The sequence below is a fragment of the Mirounga angustirostris genome, unplaced genomic scaffold, assembly GCF_029215605.1.
Source record: "Mirounga angustirostris isolate CCGP_5_RB_7025 unplaced genomic scaffold, mMirAng1.0.hap1 SCAF_15, whole genome shotgun sequence".
Taxonomy (NCBI): Eukaryota; Metazoa; Chordata; class Mammalia; order Carnivora; family Phocidae; genus Mirounga; species Mirounga angustirostris.
Window position 1 is genome coordinate 92,203,599 of NW_026991723.1, and position 18,295 is coordinate 92,221,893.

General features: G+C 57.5%; 1 protein-coding gene across 9 annotated transcripts in view; it reads right to left on the reverse strand.

Annotated features, from left to right (window-relative positions):
* Positions 1-4,064: 4,064 nt before the first annotated feature.
* The window catches only part of CAMSAP1 (calmodulin regulated spectrin associated protein 1), a 60,112-nt gene continuing 45,881 nt past the window's right edge, over positions 4,065-18,295 (reverse strand). For 4 of the 9 annotated variants that reach the window (XM_045883489.3, XM_045883493.3, XM_064579625.1 and 1 more), the window contains 10 exons: positions 17,365-17,539; positions 16,896-16,987; positions 16,291-16,372; positions 12,829-15,193; positions 11,679-11,815; positions 11,199-11,407; positions 11,011-11,116; positions 9,596-9,714; positions 9,024-9,142; positions 4,065-6,072 (listed from right to left, as the gene is read on the reverse strand). In XM_045883489.3, coding sequence (XP_045739445.1) covers positions 5,770-6,072; positions 9,024-9,142; positions 9,596-9,714; positions 11,011-11,116; positions 11,199-11,407; positions 11,679-11,815; positions 12,829-15,193; positions 16,291-16,372; positions 16,896-16,987; positions 17,365-17,539 — 3,707 coding nt within the window. In that variant the 3' untranslated portion in view covers positions 4,065-5,769. The remainder of the gene's footprint in view (positions 6,073-9,023; positions 9,143-9,595; positions 9,715-11,010; positions 11,117-11,198; positions 11,408-11,678; positions 11,816-12,828; positions 15,194-16,290; positions 16,373-16,895; positions 16,988-17,364; positions 17,540-18,295) is intronic. The other 5 variants (XM_045883496.3, XM_045883492.3, XM_045883494.3 and 2 more) reach the window with 3 other exon arrangements.

Sequence of the window (18,295 nt, forward strand, 5' to 3'; positions counted from 1 at the left end):
CCCCCTCCCACCTCTGGTCCGCCTGAGGATGCTGATCGCCAGGACCAAGGCGACGGGGCACCGGGGGCTGCCGCGCGTGCCTGACACAGCGCCCAGCCCTCCGCGGGCCTCCTCGCAAGCCCGCAGGGGTCAGTCAGAGGCAGGCGGCCAGAGCGGGCCCAGCCCCTCGATGGTGCCACTTTTTCACCACTTAAGGTCACTTGAGGTGAGGCCTTCCCACCCCGGGCCTGCACAAAGCCCTTCTGGACACTGCTCCTGGGCACTTGGAGCGCTGGGCAGCACCGGGCGGGCTCCTGGAGGCCCACGGACTCTGTGGCTATCTACTCCCACCCTGAAAACGCCCGTGACCTTCCCGTAAGGGAGACTCCAGGCAAGAAGGGCCCCCAGCAAGCACACGCCCCAAGAGCACACACCCTCCCCTCCCCTCCTCATGGGATCCCCGGTCCAGGTCTGACCAAGGCGGTGGCTCTGCTCAGCCACTGTCCCGGCTGCACGGGCCGTCCACGCTACCACGCTCCGGTCCCCGCAGAGTTCGGTGTGGCGTCGCGGCCCCGTGCCTCCCCCAGCCCCCTGCGCTCCCAGGGTCGCACGGGATTCCTCACACAGCCTTCCTCGCAACGCTTCAGTCGGGGTGCAGGAGCAAGGCCTCCGTGTCCCCGGACCTCAACCCAATGGGAAGTTTAACCCAGTTTTACAGCATGCCCATCTGGTGCCAACTGCCCAGCCTGAGTGCAAACAGCGAGGGGAAGGTGTCCTCTGCAGGCCCTCCAGGATCCCGTGCCGGGCCCAGGCCCCCTCGCCCGGCTCTTCACTGCCCTGGCCCGGCCCTCGGCACTCTGGACACTGCACTTCACACCCAGCAGAGGAACAGCCGGTGTGACCCCAAGGGAAGGACGTGCATAATGCCCCAACCCGGACCCGGTCAGTCTGCTTTAGTCCGTGCTGGGCCACCCTCCCCGGGTCCGCGTGCGCCCAAGCGATGCACGCTCCTGGACCAGGAACTGACCACCCGTTAAACTCGGGGGTATCTGCCGGCTGCACCAGAGTCTGATTTGAATAAATACACGCACAAAATATGAAACAGCGGTGCCTTTCAACCCCGCCAATGGTCTCTGACCGCGCTTTGCCTTCGCATCACCCCAACGGGGCAGAAGCGGGTACGAAGCTGGTCAGCTAGACGCCTACTCAAGTGGACAAGATACCAACAGGTAAGCAGAACAGAGGAGCAAACTATCCTAGGGAGAACTTGGCTGACAAATATTCGGAACTGTTCATTTAAGAATTTTAAAAAGCACTTTGTGAAAACGTATTATGCCGTACACTTGTGATTCATTTACTTTTCTATAGGTATGTTCTGCTTCAGTTTAAAAAAAGAACAAGGATTGTTTTGTAATGAAACCAACAAAAACTTACCATGTGGAATAAAAAGGCAAAAAGTAAATTCTGCCTCTTGCAAAACTGAAGACAGTTTCATCAGCTCGACTAAAAGTAACGGCTTACAAACGAGGCCCCTCGGACGCCCCCCGTCACGGCCCAGGACCCCACATGCCACTTAACCCACGGGGGAAGCAGCACCACGAGGGTCCACGTGACTTCCTCTTGGTGACGGTGTGAGACAGCGAGGGACCCTTCTGTGCCTTTCGTTCTAGAACAAGAGCCAAATGGCACGAGACCGTCTCGTGCGTGGTACCGTGGGCTTGTCTCCACCTGGGTCTGCGGAGGCAGCAACGTCCTCCCGAGACCGCCACCGCCCTTGCCATCGGCGGGGACCCCGTGCGCGGACCCGCAGGAGCGTCTTCCAGCAACCCCAACGCGAGACAGCTGGGCCGAGGTCAGGACCTTGACTCCCGCCCAGGCCGCGAGGCACCCAGAGCGCCAGGCAGGCCAGCTGCGTCCCGTCAAGCGACCGATCGGCAGACGCCACGTCCATTAGCCTCTGGCCTTTATAGGACACGCGCCTGGCCTTGGCTGTCATGGGAAACGGTCTTAACACTGTTGCTACTTCTCCGCAGCGGAAGCAACCCAATGTTTTCATTGCCAAGAAGTTATTTTCTCTGAAACAAACTTTTCACAAATTGCATGCCTGTACGTGGAGATTTTTTTTACTGTGGTTTTTACTACATTTCTTTGCTCTATTACTCATTACTCATCACTCATCGCTCTATACTCATTATAAGTGGCTTTGGCGAGATACTTCCCTTGTTATTTAGGAGATAATTCAGAACTTGCTCTTTCTAAAGCACGAGGACCACGTGAGGCAGAGAGCGGGGATCATCCCTCTCTGCTCACTGTCAGACAAACGAGCACAAGGATTTTCCCAGGACAGAGAGAAGCAGACAGCAGGACAGGGACACTGAGATGTTTTTCAGGCCAAGTGCCTCCCCGAGATCTCAGGCCACATCCACGGCTCGGGCCTTCACGTGCAACTGAAGACAGAACCCCCAGCACAGGTCTGCCGGCGACACCGGACCCAGGGGCACCATCAAGGAGACTGCAGCCAGGCGCCCGGAGCTGCTGACCGAAGATGCCACCCTGGGTACGTCCTGCTCTCGGCCGGTGCGGACGGATGCGAGCAGCAACGCCCCGGGTCCCTTCCGCGCGTGACACACTCTGACGGAAAGAGGTGCGAAGTCAAGGCCCATCCACACAAGTCAGCACCCATCATCAAAGGTGACCCACGTTAATCTTAACCCAAGTTCCTTCCAAAAGGAAAGTTTATTCAGGTCAGTGCTTTCCCCTGCAGAGGACAACCACAGTCACAAGGAGCAGAAGTACAGCCCAGGAGTGAACTTAGAATGATTCTCCTCATCTCCACCTCATCGAAGAGCAGGCTTGGGGCCTAAACACCTGACCAGAGACGGCGCTGGGAGCGGCGCACGGAGGACACAGGGCGGAAGGCCCCACGGTGAGAGGGGCCACCTGCGCGCACATACATCCATCTCTACGACACTCATGCACACGTGTGTATGGACGCGAGAGAATGTCAAGGGAGGACTCACTTGCTCGAGTGTCATCCATCTTAAAACACCAACCCTTCGGGCTCCTGGCACTCTACGTCAGGACCAAGGACTTACATGTAAACGTCAATCATCTGATTGACTTTCTCTACAAAGTTAGATTCCGTGGCTAGGCAAGCGCAGCTTGACTTCATTCAGAATTCCAAGAAGCAATAAAAAGATGTGCCACCTTTCCATCATAAGAAGTTTACAACGTGACACAAATACCGTAGAGGCTTTGGGAATGAAACGTTTATAAAGCTATAATGCAGTCCTAGAGAACTGAAAAATGTTTCCCGCATCAAGCCAGAAAGGACTAAAATCTCGACAAAATGCATCCCATGGGTCTCAAGTTTTTCATAGTAAAGAAGTTTGCTATACCAATCAATGCACAAAGAACCCCAAATGCTTCCATCGGCCATGTCAGCATGCACTGGCCTGAAGACAGGATGTCAGAAATGTCAGCTGCTGGGGCGCCTGCGGGGCTCAGTCAGTTAGCATCTGCCTTCAGCTCGGGTCGTGATCCCGGGGTCCTAGGATCAAGCCCCATGTTGGACTCCATGCTCGGCAGGGAGGTCTGCTTCTCCCTCTCCCTCTGCCGCTCCCCCTGCTTGTGCTCTCACATCCCCTCTCAAATAAACTCTTTTTAAAAAAAATGTCAGGGGCGCCTGGGTGGCTCAGTCGTTGGGCGTCTGCCTTCGGCTCAGGTCATGATCCCAGGGTCCTGGGATCGAGCCCCACATCAGGCTCCCTGCTCCGCGGGGAGCCTGCTTCTCCCTCTCCTGCTCTCCCTGCTTGTGTTCCCTCTCTCGCTGTCTGTCAAATAAATAAAATCTAAAAAAAAATCATCATCATCACATTCCACTTACTTCAACAGGACCCTGTTCCTTGTGAGTCGGCAGAGAAGCGCTCACAAGGTTTGACCTCAGGAAGGAAGCAGCTGGTCAGAGAGCCTCCCCACTCCCCCAGACAGAAGGACGTGACTTTCTCGAAGAGGAGTGCTTGTTACCGAAAAACGAAGGGGAGTCCTCTAAAGCAAGGAGCCACAGCAGCCTCTCACACGTGTGATCAATAAAAAGCAAATTAGTTACTTTATTACATTTTAGTGATTTCTTAAAATAAATAGAGTATCAAACACACAGTGAGAAATGAAGCACACAAGTGACAAGCACGGGAACAAGACAGTTCGCTCAGGACCCCTTAGTGCTCCGCTTCCAGGATCACACGGCCCCCACTACTCAGTCACAGGGCGAGCTGCTGCCCTCACAGAACTTACAAACCCAGGCGTCTTCGGAGGACGGCGTGGGCAACGGGAGGAAGTGGGAGGCGGGCCCACAGTTCTTCCCGTGTCCTGTAGCCTGTTCCTTCCTTCCTCAGGTACAGAACTCACCTACCTTTCATCCTACCTGAACTTAGGGAGCAGTGACATGTGTCTGACTTTCTCTATTCCTCTTTAGAGTTTTCTGCAGCTCGAGATAGATTCAAGTAATACTTCCAAGGAAAGGGGCAAAACTAACGTAAGTGACTGCAGAATCTTCCGGCGGCTCGCTCAGACCAGGGCTCGGAGCTGCCGGTCAATCAGCGTCGGCAGAACTGCGGCCGCGTGAAGGCCAGGCGGGGCTGGGCGCACCTGTCTCCCAGGAGCATCTGGTCGGGAGAAGCGCGAACGACCGTCTGAACCAACACGGAGGGGATCCAGAGCCGTTCGCTCACTTGGAGTTCCAACATAACTGCGAATAACCACTTACATTGTTTTTAAATACGCAGGATAGAATGGTCCATCTAAACGGAGCCCCGCACACCCCTCGCAGGGCATGCGGCTCCTCAGAAGCCAGAATCAAGATGGACGGGTCAGGACACCATAAACCCACTAAAGGAACCATCAGCTGAAGGGCATCACCTCTCCAGAGAAACATGCTCAGAGTGAAAAATAGTCTACTTTACCAAAATCTGTCTTTATTAAAGTGAACAAATCATTAGAGTACTATCCAAAACTTCGCGAGCGATGGCTAGAATTTGCTCCGTTTGCCTATTTCCAGTCAGGCAGACGCCAGCTGACCGTACCCCTCGCCACGGTCGCGTGCCAGCAAGAAGCGTCTCCACGCCTGTAAACGGCATCTTAGCAGAAGACAGACTTTGCAGATTTTCAGTGCTTTTAGTGAACTGGTATTTTCAGTAAACGTTTTCTGAGCAGCAAAGAACAAGAATTTTTTTCAGAAATCTTAGAACTGGATATAAACATTGGCAGTAGACACAATCAATAAATATCATACAATTTCTCAAATGAACAAGATCCCCCCAATTCAAATCCCTTTCCTAAAGACATTCCAACACCCTGACCTGAGACCGAGCCCAGCCCACTCATCTCCCGGGACCCCAGCTGGTCAGCACGAGGGGCGTCAGGTCACGTGCAAAAGGGGGTGGGGTAGGAGGGGACAAAGCAGAGGGGGTCCCTTTCCATTCACACTGAAGGAGAACTTCAAGTAAAGGGATCCACGGCCTGGAGACCTCGAGACACGCGCACCCCTCGTCTGACCCTCTGAGGTCAGCAGCGGCCGTGGCCTCCGTGAGCTGCTGAACGCGGTGCCTCGTCCCCCGCCTCGCTCCGTTCAGCATCCTGTGTGCGCTGGGAGCCAGGGGAGGGTTTTCCGTGGTTCACTGGGAGCCTCTCTGGGAAGGTCTGTGACTATGCACACTTCGTACCCAAACGGAAGGAAAGCGCAACTACCGATCCTGCCCGCGCGCCCTTCAGACCCGCCCGCCGGCGCTGGTGTCATTTGCGGGGCTGGGTCTTCTTGGGCACCGCGGGCCGCTTGGGCTGCCACAGGTGGTTATGAATAGTGAGCGCGTCCACGCTGACGGACATGGTTTTGGCTGGGATCAGATTAAACTGTTTTCGGTCTGAGCTGTATTTGTACAGCTTGTCAATCATTTTCTTGGTGATGCTCTTTGGCCCCGTGCCCGTTAGTTTGTAGATCTCCTCGCTGTCAGGATAGTAGCAGTAAAGCGCCCTGAACTGGCAGCCGGCGTCGCGGAACAGTATGATGTAGTGATTGGCGTCACACTTCTCCAGCTCCTGTACCGGGGGGGTAAAGGAACAGAGACGCGGGCCTGAGAGTCGCTCCAACCCTCAGAGCCGCTCCGGCGCTCCGTGGGCGCCGCCCGAGCCCAGGGCCACCGGGCCAGCCGCTCTCGGGAAGGCCCACCCACAGCCCGGGGCTCCAGTCTTCCCACTCAGACAGTCGGGGGCACGGCACCTGCCCCGACACCGGACTGAGAAGTCGAGGTGTGCGAGAAGCAATGCTTTGGAAATGGGAGAGAAAAGTCACACACGACATCACGAGCCACCAGAGAAACGCAGACGAAAACCCACACTGGGACAGCACTCGCGCCCACGGGGAGAGCCCCAACCGAACAGGAAGACGACAGCAAGTGCTGGGGGCGGTGCAGAGACCGGAGCCTCCCACGTGGCCGCAGGGAGCGGAAATCGGTTGGGCAGCTGCCCAGAACGTCAAGCATAGTGTCACCCTGTGGCTCAGGGGTTCTTGCCTGAGGCGGAGACGCAAGAGAAGCCGAAGCTTCCGCACAAAACCTCGGACGTGATTGCTGACCAGCAGCATTCACCATCATCAGGAAAGTGGAAAGCCAGGCGTCTTTCAACTGGAGAACGGATAAACCAACTGGGGCCCATCCACACGATGGAGCAGGATTCGGCCACGAAAGGGAGTGAGGTGCTGACACGCACTGAACAGGGATGAGACAAGGCCGGGATGCTTTGGGGGAGAAGACAGCCCCAAAAGGCCGCCCGGCGTGGGAGCCCCTTCGCGGGACGCATGCAGGCGAGGCCCGTCCAGAGACAGCAGGTTGGTGGGAGCCGGGGGCTGCAGGGAGGGCGGGTGGGGACAGGGTTTCTTTCTGTGCTGGAATCGGCGCTGATAGCCGCACTACTCGGCAAGCAGACGGAAAACCGCCGACCTGCAGGTCTGTGCGTGTGAACGACACCTCAGGGACGCGGTCACCCACAGGAGCCCGAGGCAAGCAGCACTGTGGGTGCTGATTACAGGGTCCACTGTGTTGTGCTCTGAATTCCAGACCACTTTCCTGTTAAAGCCCCAGCTGAACCGCCTACCCCAGCACCTCCCCCCGCCAGGGGTCTCTGAGCCCAGCACCCTCCCGCAGCAGCGTCCAGGCTCTGCCTTCACCCTCTCGGCCCGCAGCAAGGGGCTTCTCCGGAGGCTGGGGACGGTCGTTCCTGTAACGGCTACAGAAGCGGACAGGGACCCAGCCGTCCTCTGTAGAGCCAGGAATTTAGAAGACTTGTAAAAATGTAAAACAAATCCACTCTTCTAATTAATTCTGTTTTAGAAAACAGACTTATTTTTCATAAATACCTATTAGTTTTGTGAGAATATAATGAGCTTGTGATGAACTCAAATATATTAACACACAAATATATATTTTAAAAGATTAATGGATTCTGAAACCAGAATCCAAAAGTGTATACAATACTGACTTCAACTAAATAAAAATTGTGTTTAAACACAGGGCGAGATGCAAATAAGCAGCACCTCCAGGCACTGGGCCCTTCCTGCCCGCCCCACGCCCCCCACGCTGGCGGCCCGTCCCAGGCACCAGCCTCCTTTCGCATCCTCGCTCCCCTCACGTCTATCCTCGGCCCGCTAGTCAACATGACATTCACAGGGCGGGTTGTTTCTGGGCCCTCCTCCGCCCACAGCTGCATTCACCACTTCACTGAAAGCAAAGCTGGGGTCCTTCCGCCAACAGAGACCCTGTGGGAGCTGCCCCGTGCCCTCTGACCTGCCCCGAGTTCCCCCAGGCCCCCGCCACCGTGGTGCCACGCGTGCCATGTTCCCAGCTGCCTGCGGCATCCTTCCCCCGGGCTCTCATCCCACCCTCCTCCGCCTCTCCAAGGTTACTGGTCGCTTCCTCGCTTACAGCACGGCCAAGCGCGGCCACCACCTGCTGCTCTAAACAGTTTTATGGGACAGAGCCACGCCCATTCATCCACACACAGTCTGTGGCGTTTTCACGCCCCAACACCAGCGCCAAGCCCCACAGAGCAGGCACCATGCCCTGCCTGCCCCGGAAGAAGCCCACGAACTCCTCTATCAGGGGCTGCCTCACTCCCCACAATGTCAGCTTCACAGCCCGGACCTTTGGGTTTGCTCCCTGACTGGTCCCCAGCATCCAGACCAGCGTGATACACCGAAGGAGCGGCGTCCCCCACCCCTGCATGGTGCACAGAGCATCGCTCCCCCCGACACTGAGTGCCAGTGAGGCTAAGGGCATCCAAGTCCTAACCTTGACCCTCTCCTGCCAACTGCCTTGCAGATCGTCCTGCTGACCACCATCAGCTCACCTTGAAATGACCGAGGTCCGACCGCACTCTCACATAAGGTGTGATCAGCTGCCCGCAGGGAGGCAGCAGTCAGCACAACAGAACCAAACAACAGGCATTTTACCGCCGAACTTCCATCTCTCCAGTGATCCGGGAGCTGAAACGGGAGCCCCCTCCTGCCGCCGTGCTCCCCTTCATCCCTCAGGACACCTCTGCCAATTCCTTCGGTCTCCAGCCGACACCGCCTTGGCCACGGGCATCAGAGTGCAGAAACCACCCGGCCCCCTCCGCTACCTGCGGTCACCCCGCCCCGGCTAACCCGCAGAGGCTACTGGTTCTCGCCACTTGCTTCGCACCGTAGGGCCCTGCCCTGGACTCCAGCTCTGTCCCCAGGACAGCAGTCTGAGTCTGGCTCGTCTGAAGCCTGCTCTTCCTCAAGCCGTCCCTCCCCTTGAGCCATGGAGCGCTGAGCGGACGGCTCCCGTGTGAGCGCGCTCTCTCCCACGCACCAGCAGCGGGGCCGCACCAGGCAGCCCAAACGTGTGAACAGTGAGCTTCTGTTTTAGGAAAAGCCCTTCATTCTACATGAGAATCTAATGGTTCATAACATTGTGTGCCAACTATACGCCACTTAAAAAAAAAACCGAATGCTGACATTTGATACTTGCCTCTAATATTGAATTCTTGTGAGGTTCATTCACTTTTCCGGCCAGACAGCAGTGAGAAATCGCATTGTGAATAATCGGTTTGTTTGACTTGCTACTGGGCTCCTTGAAGAGCTTGGGACCTGTGAAAACAGGCAAGAGTCACAGACGTATACTCTAAGGCATGCGCACTCGCATGCTCACACGCGCAAGAAAACCCCAGTTCCCCAGAGCCAAGCGGCAGGCCGGCTGGGTCAGCGAGGTCAAGGCTTTTGGAAAGCGGAAGTAACAGCTGCTTCAGATCTATGTGAAAGAATTCATTCCGAGTTACGAACTTCAAATAAACTAGAAAAGGATCAAAGTGATGATTAGTTTGTCCCCCTTCTAGTTTCACTTACTTTGATATAAAAAAGACAAAGCCGAGAAATAGTTTCGAAAGTCTAAGGTTCCCCAGCGCCAAGACACACTACTCGGCGTGAGGCCACAGGGACAGAAAGGCACGTCGCCAGCCACTCAGGTGGCCGGAGAGCCAAGTACAGCCTGCCCCACCCCGGCAGGGACACGCCCGTGACCTCCACGGGGAGCGAGGCCGGTACCTGTGTATTCGGCCACGGAGGCGAGAGAGGATGCTGCGGACGCCGTTTCCCAGTCTCTGTCCGTGCTCCTGCTGGCGTTGCGGCTCAGTGTGGGCAAGGCTTCCAGTGACTCAACTCTGCTGAAGGAGAGGGGCAACGGGGGCAGGGCAGGGATGGTCACGGGCACCCCCTCGCCCACCGCCCACACTGGCTGGCTGAGCCCACCCGACACCAGCCAGCCCACACCATCCAGGCAAGAGGGAACGTCCACGGTGGAGGAGACGGGCGGCAATGCAGGGGGGCAACCCCGTCTGACCCGCCCTCCGCCCCGCGGAGCACAACTATAAACTGGGCAAAACACAGAAGTCCGACGCCTCGGGTACAACAGTGTGACGAAAGCAGACACCCTGGAGGGACGCTGGCCTCCATCAGAGGTCTGTCTTAGGCGCCACCCCAGTGGAGCAGGGAGGCAGCACTGGCTCCCTGCTGGACACAGTCTGGGACATCTGTGTTGCTGACACACCGCAGGCAAGGACCCCCGGAGGGAGGGAGCGAGGGAGGGAGCACAGGGGGCTGGAGTCCAAAACCCCGGGTCTCGACGACTCTCTGACCCCGGGCGGGCCTGAGGGCACCCCTCGGGGCAGTCTCCACGGAGCCCAGCCAGTGCTGGCAAAGCAGCCTTGGGGGCTGCCCCAGGGGGCCGGCCAGCCCAGGTGACCGAGCGGCGGAGCAAAACCCCAGCCAGGACCCAGAGTCCCTGACGTGGGCCCTGTGCACGGCCCCGGTGACAGAAGCCACCAGACATGTGAAGAGGAGGGCCACGTGGCCATGGCCACAGGATGACACACACAGTAAAGGACGGAGGACACGGGGGGCCCACACCACACAGGGAGAAGGGACAAGGCCATTGGCGGTGGTACTAATAGGTCCCCAGTGCGTCCTCCCAAATTACTGTTGAGTCACAGGGAAGTTCTCCCGCGTCAGCAGAAGCCACCGCCTCATACCGGCCACAGCGACAAACAGCGGCCACCGGAGACACGCAGGCTGAACCACGTCTCGCAAAGCCCCAGCGACGGGCGGCCACACAGGAACTGCACCCGGGTGACGGAGGACAGAGGGCAGAGGACCGGTCTCGACTAAGGAGGCTCAGGGCCATGCGCGGTCCTGAGTGGGGTCCTAGGCCATCCAGGACACTACAGGACAGCTGGTGACCACAGAGCGTAGACTAAAGGCCCCACTGAGGCGCCATCTGGGAACAGCGGGTATTCAGGGATGCGTCCTCGCTCACGGGAAACACGCAGCCCCGCAGCAGAGGCTACAAAGCCAGAGTGCTCCAGCTCCACGGCTCTGATGCAGCCTGGCGGGGGTGGGGGGATCACCCCGAAATCACAGCGCACAACCCGCCCCCCCACGTCCGCCCCACGTGCCCCCCTTACCGCTGGGAAGGCGTGCCCCCCGAGTGCACGCTCTCGGGCTCGGTGGTCGCCGCGGAGGCCAGGGACAGGCTGGAGCCCGACTGGGCCCGGCTCAGGGGGTCGGCTGCTGAGACAGGAGAGCTGCCGCGAGGCCCGCCTCGGCCACCCCGCCGCCGCACGCAGCCGCCCCGCACGCCCCGCCTGCTTACGGGTCGAGGAGCACTTGGTCCCCGAATCGCTGGCCGACTCCTCTCGATGGACGGACTTGGGCCGTGGCTTCTTGGGCTTGGCTCTCGGCTTCCCCAGCCCCTGCTCCTCCAAGATCTGCTGCTGCTTCCTGCGCAGGTACTCCTGCTTGATGAGCTCCCGTCGCGCCTTCTCCTCCTCCTTCCGGATCCGGTCCTCCTCGGCCTTGCGCCTGCAGGACACACGCGCTCCTCAGACGCGCTCGGCGGGGCTCGGAGGGCCGGGCCGGCCTCCGCGTGGGCACACCGGGCACCCCCGCACAGCGGCGCGACCCTGGGACGAGCGCCCACAGCCGCGGACCGTCGTGCGAATGGAGGGGAGTGAGCCCAGAAGCGCGTCAACCAGGGCTCGGCCTAGACCCGCGGGACGGCAGGATGGGGCTGGGGGACGGGAAGGGGGGCACGGCCGTGGGAGCGGGAGGGCCGGGCCGGGGGCCAGGTTACCGGGCCTCGTCTCTCTTGAGCTCCACCTCGGCCTCCAGCTGTTGCTTCCTCAGGCGCGCCTCCTCGGCCTTGCGCTGCTGCTTCAGGAGGAAGGCCGCCCGCTTCTTGGCAAGCTCGTCCTCCGCCTTCTGCTCATCCTACAAGCAGGCGGCACGCGTCATCCCGCAGGACACAGCCCCCAACGCGCGCACTCCCAGGCAGCACGCGTTCCCCAGATGAGGCCGTCTTCGTAGACGCTAAAATGCTAGGGAACAACGAGGCCACCCGGAAAAGAGCCCCATTGACAGACCTTTCCGCATGTCTCCTACGGAGTCCCGTTTACCTCGGTTTCCACACGTGAGCGGCCCCCTGCTCTGATACTCAGGCCTTCCGCTTTAAAAGCATTAAGCACTAGGGGCGCCTGGGTGGCTCAGTCGGTTGAGCGACTGCCTCCGGCTCAGGTCATGATCCTGGAGTCCCTGGATCGAGTCCCGCATCGGGCTCCCTGCTCGGCAGGGAGTCTGCTTCTCCCTCTGACCCTCCCCCCTCTCATGTGCTCTCCCTCTCATTCTCTCTCAAATAAATAAATAAAAATCTTTAAAAAAAAAAAAAATTTAAAGCATTAAGCACCAGATAAAGCCCGCATGCTTGTTAGAGGACACACACCCTACGCCCTGTGGGAAAGTCATGGGAGACAGCAGGGAAGCCCCCACAACCCGTCTCCCCTTGTACTAAGAAAACACGACAAGAAAGGCACCGGGACCAACAGGAAGCCTCCGCAGAGACGCCCCACCCGCCCGGCCACTCCCATGGGCTCCGCAGACCTCGTCCTGGAGGCCGGACCCGGCACCCCACCTGCTTCCACAGAGCCCGCGAGCTAAGAACGTTTACGCTTATTAAATGGTCAGAAAACTATCAAAAGAAAGAGAACACTTCTGACCCATGAAAATTACATGGGTTTCCCAATTCGGGCCCAGCACTGAAGCCTCACGGGCACACGGCCACGCTCGCTCCAACAGGCAGTGCCCGTGGGTGCTTCCGGCGGAGTCGGGTCCTGGTGACAGAGCGCACGGGGCCCGGCTCTGGGTGCAAGCTTCTAACACACCCGCACAACCAGGGACAAGAGACGACACCCGACGCCCATCCAACACGGACACCAGCAGCAGTTTACCTTGAAGAAGAAGCCGACCCCCGGCTTCTGATCGCCTTCGCTGGTGAGCTCCACCGAGCTCTGGGGGCCCTCGGCCTCTCCGTCCTCGTCGGGGGCCTTCAGGTCCGAGAGGTCCACCTCGATGAGACTGGCCTTGCTCCTCGGGGGCTCGTCCACAGGGACGCTCTCCTTCCCGGAGACAGCTGGGGAGCCGAGCGCCGCCTCCTTCACACTGCTATCCAGAACTTCTTTGAGGCTCATTTGCTCCGACAGGATGTTTGCATCTTTGGAAGAGGACAAGACAAATGTCCGCTGGTTGCTTTCATCGTGGAGCCTGTAGCTGTCGAAGAAGCACTTGTCATGAGGGTCATTTCCAGGCTCTGCAACACTGTCCCAGCCCGGGTCGGAGGGGGTCCGAGGGGAGAAGGACCGTAAGTGAGGGAGGGTCTCTATACTAGGCGTCGGGGTCTTGCTTCGGGAGGAAGCCTGCTGTCTGTCCTTCGGCACTTTCAGCTCAGCCGGTCTCCCCGAGCGGGAGTTCCGACCCTGCCCGAGACGAGGAGGCTTGCGGTGACTGGTCGTCCCGGGTGGAGAGAGCGGCTCCACGAAGTGGATGGCCGCCCTGACCTTCTGGTCCTGGGCGTTCTGCGTCGTGCCCGGGGCCGGGGCTGCGGGGGGCTTCATGAGCAGCTGCTCCTGCTGCTGTGAGATCCGCAGGATGGCCTGCTGCAGTGTGCTGATGGTCTCGTTCAGCTTCTCGATGGAGAGGTCACACTCGCTCACATCCACCGCCTCGCCGGCACCCTCCAGCAGGGTGGCGGAGAGCGCTCTGCTCTTCTCCAGCTCGGGCAGCGCGGCGGGGGCTTTCGCTTTATGCTGCAGGAGAAGCAGGCTCTCCGCGTCCACATCTGGAGACGGCAGCATGCCTTCCCGCCCCTCCTCCTTCAGGAGAAACTCCTCCGTTTTGGAAACCCCGCCATCAAAGTCCTCTCCGTTGTGCTGAGCGTATTCTCCCGCCAAGTGGTCCGGCTTCCGCGGCTGGGGGGCGCCGTCGGCCTTCCCCTTCTTGACCACGTGCAGGAAGGCGGCCTTGCCCAGCTTCAGCCGCTGCCGGGCCGACAGAGCCTCCATCTTCTTCTTCTGCGCTTCGATGGCCCGGCGCTTCTCCTCCAGCTGCATGTGCAGCTGCGCGAGCTCGGAGGCCAGCAGGCTGGCGTGCTCCCTGTTCTGCCGGCTCGGGCTCTGCTCCCTCCTCTGCTTCCACGTCGTCAGTGGGGCCGGGCAGCTCTCCGAGGCATCGGGCGTGGTCTTCTGCGAGCTGCTGGTGCTGGACTTGGTCTCGCAGCTGTTGAGCCTCTGGAGCTTCCGCTCCGCGAAGCTGGTCATCTTCACGCTGCCGCTAGCCATGGAGACGCTGCTGATCTGCGACACGGTGCTCAGACATGGGCTCGAGCGGCCGCTGGCGTCATCCTTGTCCTCGTGCTCCTTCACCTGCATGTCCTCCTGTAGCTTCGCCGACTCCTCCTCACCGACGTACCTGGCCATCACCACAGGGTGGTCCTCACCCACGAAATCCTGCTCGGCTTCCTCCAGGTCTGCGACATCGGAGTCCGAGTCCTGCCTCGGGAGGGCCCACGGCTCTGGGTCGTGGGCGCCGGGGCTCCTGGCACGGCTGACGCAAAACCTGCCCTCGGGGTCCTCGTGAAGAAAGAAGCCGTCGGCAGACTGCGCCTGAGGTAACAGATCAAAGCCACCACTGGCCAGAAGCCCACCGCGGGCATCCCCTGCCACCTGCAGCCCCGGCCCAGTGGGTGCAGGATCCACGGCCACGGGAAGTTCTGGACAGGAGATCGGGGTGAAAGTCCTACTCAAGTCACGACCACCGTGACTGCTGGGCGCCCTCTTGCGCACCAGGGGCTGGTGGCCCTCACTGGGCCTCTTGGATGTGAAGCTCCGTGGCCGCCCCTCTCCACACTCTTCCTCCTTGGCAATCGCCTGCTTCTCCTTGGCTGGCCTGAGCACAGCCGGCATCAACGGCTCCAAGAAGAAACTGTCAGGCTTACTTTCTAGGGTGTCTGCCAGTCTCTGGGGAGACCTGGCACTTGTCAGCAGGCCCCGGTCACCGCCACGGGGAGCCACATCCGTTCTAATGATGGCCACAAGCTCTTCATCCTCATCCTCAATATCAACGTTGTTCAGAAGGCTCTTCCCATCGGTCTTCAGCGCTGGGGGCTGTGGCTGGTTCTGCGGAGTCAGGTTAACGATATTGGAGGCCAAGCTATCCTTGCTGATGGAGCGGGCCAGGCTGACACTGTCACCGGAGCCGGGGTCCAGATCACAGCTAACAGCATGGTGGGGAGCGAAGGGTGCCGGCTGAGACACAGGCCTGCAATGTGGGGAAACAAGCCATGGGACACGCCGCTGTCTATACAAGCCGTGACTCAGACGCACTGAGTGACAAGACACTAGTGACGGAAAGAGAGTACAAATCCGAAGTCTAGGGGACTTAAGCAAACCCTTCCCAGGGCAGGGGACAACCAGAGACCGGTTTAAGTTCAACAGTTCTCAAACGTTGGCAGTCACGGGACCTCTTTACACCCTTTAATATCACTGAGGACGGGGCGCCTGGGTGGCTCAGTCGTTAAGTGTCTGCCTTCGGCTCAGGTCATGATCCCAGGGTCCTGGGATTGAGCCCCGCATCAGGCTCCCTGCTCTGCAGGAAACCTGCTTCTCCCTCTTCTACTCCCCCTGCTTGTGTTCCCTCTCTCACTGTGTCTCTCTCTGTCAAATAAATAAATAAAATCTTTAAAAAAAAATAAAATAAAATAAAAAAATAATAAAATCACTGAGGACCTCAAAGAGTTTGTATTATTATGTATTTATCAATATGAAAATTTATCACACTAGAAATTAAAAGTGAGACATTTTAAAATCAATGATTAAAAAATAATAATAATAAAATAAATAAAATCCATGATTAAAAATTACAAAAAGAGGGGCTCCTGGGTGGCTCAGCCAAGTTAAGCGTCTGCCTTCGGCTCAGGTCATGATCCCAGGGTCCTGGGATCCAGCCCCACATCGGGCTCCCCGCTCATGGGGAAGCCTGCTTCTCCCTCTGCCTCTGTCCCTCCCCCTGCTCGTGCTCTCTCTCCCTCACCCTCTCTGTCAAACAAATAAATAAAATTACAAAAAGAAACGTGTTCTGTGAGAAATGACCATATTTTCTAAAATTAAAAAGTTTATAATACAAAACACTTTTGTAATTGTCTCTGCTATCCACCCAGGCTCCCGTGTCTGCGTCCGATTCAATCTGTCCCCAGAGTGAGAAAAGCAGAGAACAGCCCAGCACTGTCGGGAAATGGCTCTGACCCGCAGACCCCCAGGGTGGGTCCCAGTGAGCCCTGGGTGGACCCCATCTGGAGAACTGCTATGTGAGCCTAATAAGTGCTTCACACAGAAGCTTCTCTGTGACGCAGAGCTCACCTGTTCTTTTTATCCGGCCACACTGCTGCACCTCGTGGCTGGGCATCAACTCGGGTTAAAGAATTGGACCGGTATCTCTGATCTGCATGTGAGGAAGCTCAGTGTTAAGGACGCTCAGTGTTAAGCAACTCATTTCATAGCAACTGAAATTCTTTCAACATAATAACCATTTCTTAAGGAAATGCATCATAATGCAGGATACCAATACCAGAACTGCCCAAGAAAAGCAGATCATCACAACAATGCCCATTTCAATAATTTCAATAAGTAATACCTAATTCAGTCATTAGTCCAAATCATGATATAAAATAATCAGAACTCTTAAGTAAACATCAACGCACTGACGTTCTTGCTTAACACAACACAGCAATTTTCTGTATACTTCATATAATTTATTAGATTTCAAGGATAGTTTCACTGTGAAGACTAAAAATTCTGAGGAACATCAATATAATAATAAATTAATTTAAATTTATTCTACCATAATCTCCTAACTAAAATGGCTACATCACAGTGGAACATTCAACTTGAGAACGATCATTTTAATAAGCTACAGGAGGAAGATCGGAGGGTGGAGGAGGGCGGAGGGGAAACGGCGCTCTTACCAGGAGGGCCCTCCCCCTGCACGGCCTTCTGCTGTCTCTGTCTCAGGGGCAGTAAAGGATGTGACTGGCTAAAGGCAGAGGCCCCCTTCCCCCTAAATGGGAAAGAACAGGAGAGAGAATCACTGGCTTATCAGTCTGCAAGGTCAACAGCAAACGTACAATAAAGAGCATCATGAATTCACAACAACCTAGGAGAGAGTCGTAGCTTCTTTGGGAAAAATTATTATAAAAAGAAGCCAAAAGAGCACCAAGAACTTCAAACCTGGGATAAATATCCCAAAACTGCAACTTGGGGTCACAGTGACTTGTGGTCACCCTCCGCCTGCCTGGGGGGTCCCGGGGTCAGAGGGCAAGGCAGGCGGAGGCCCTCCCGCTGCCAACCCCCAGCACTTTCTCCATCACCCCTTCAGAAAGACAATGCAACTCCAAGTGCGAAGTAAGCGGAAAAGGGGGCAGGGTGGGGACTCACAGGTGCTCAGGCTCGTCGTGCAGACAGTGTCTGTGGCCACCCTCGGCCGGCGGCTGAGTGGAAGGCTGCGCATCGGCCGGGCTCGCCGCCGCAGGGCTGCCCAGGAAGCTGCGCTTCGTGGCGTTGGAGATAGGAACAGGGGGCCGGCTGCTCTTGTTATGTGACACTGTTTTAACTGCAGAAATGACAATTTATAGAAATATCCACGTTACTTAGTTACTTAAAACATCAGCAAGAAGCACCCAAAAAAAAAAAAAAAAACCACGCAGCTTTTATAAGAACTAAAAACTAATGCAACTTTTACTTAAAACCAAACTTCTCCCAAAACCAGTTTCAAATTCAACAAATGTATTTTGTAGTAATGACTACAGCAAATACTACACCAAAATGAAAAGCTACAGCACAGATCAGGTCAAGAACTGGAACTGGCTGGCATCTCTGACCACTAATGAGCCGCCACCACCACGATGGGTGCCCCGCCACTGGCCACCGCGGCTGCCCTGGGTACTCGCGACGGCCCTGGTCAGCCCGTCCTGCGAGAAGAAACCAAGCATGGGCGCTCAGGGTGTGGAGGGCAGTCCCCCCACTCCAGGGGTCACTCCCGCATGCCCCGCGTGTGGGCCTGAGCCAGGGTCTGCGCCTGGAACCATCCGCCCAGACAAGAGCTGTCCGCAGGAGCGAGGACCCACAACACTGAGGCAAGACCACGCACACTGACCCCAGAGTCGGGCCCCACAGGGACAGACACCATCTACTCAGGGGCCCGGGTGCTTGAAGTGTCACGGACGGCTGGAGGCAGGTGTGAGTCGATCCTGACACCCCGAGGCCTGAAGCACCGCTGCGGCCAGCTGCCGGTGGGCCAGCTGCGTCCACCCTGGGTGCTGGGAACGTGGTCGGGAGCCGGAGAAGCTGCACAGCCTGCCCTCCGCCC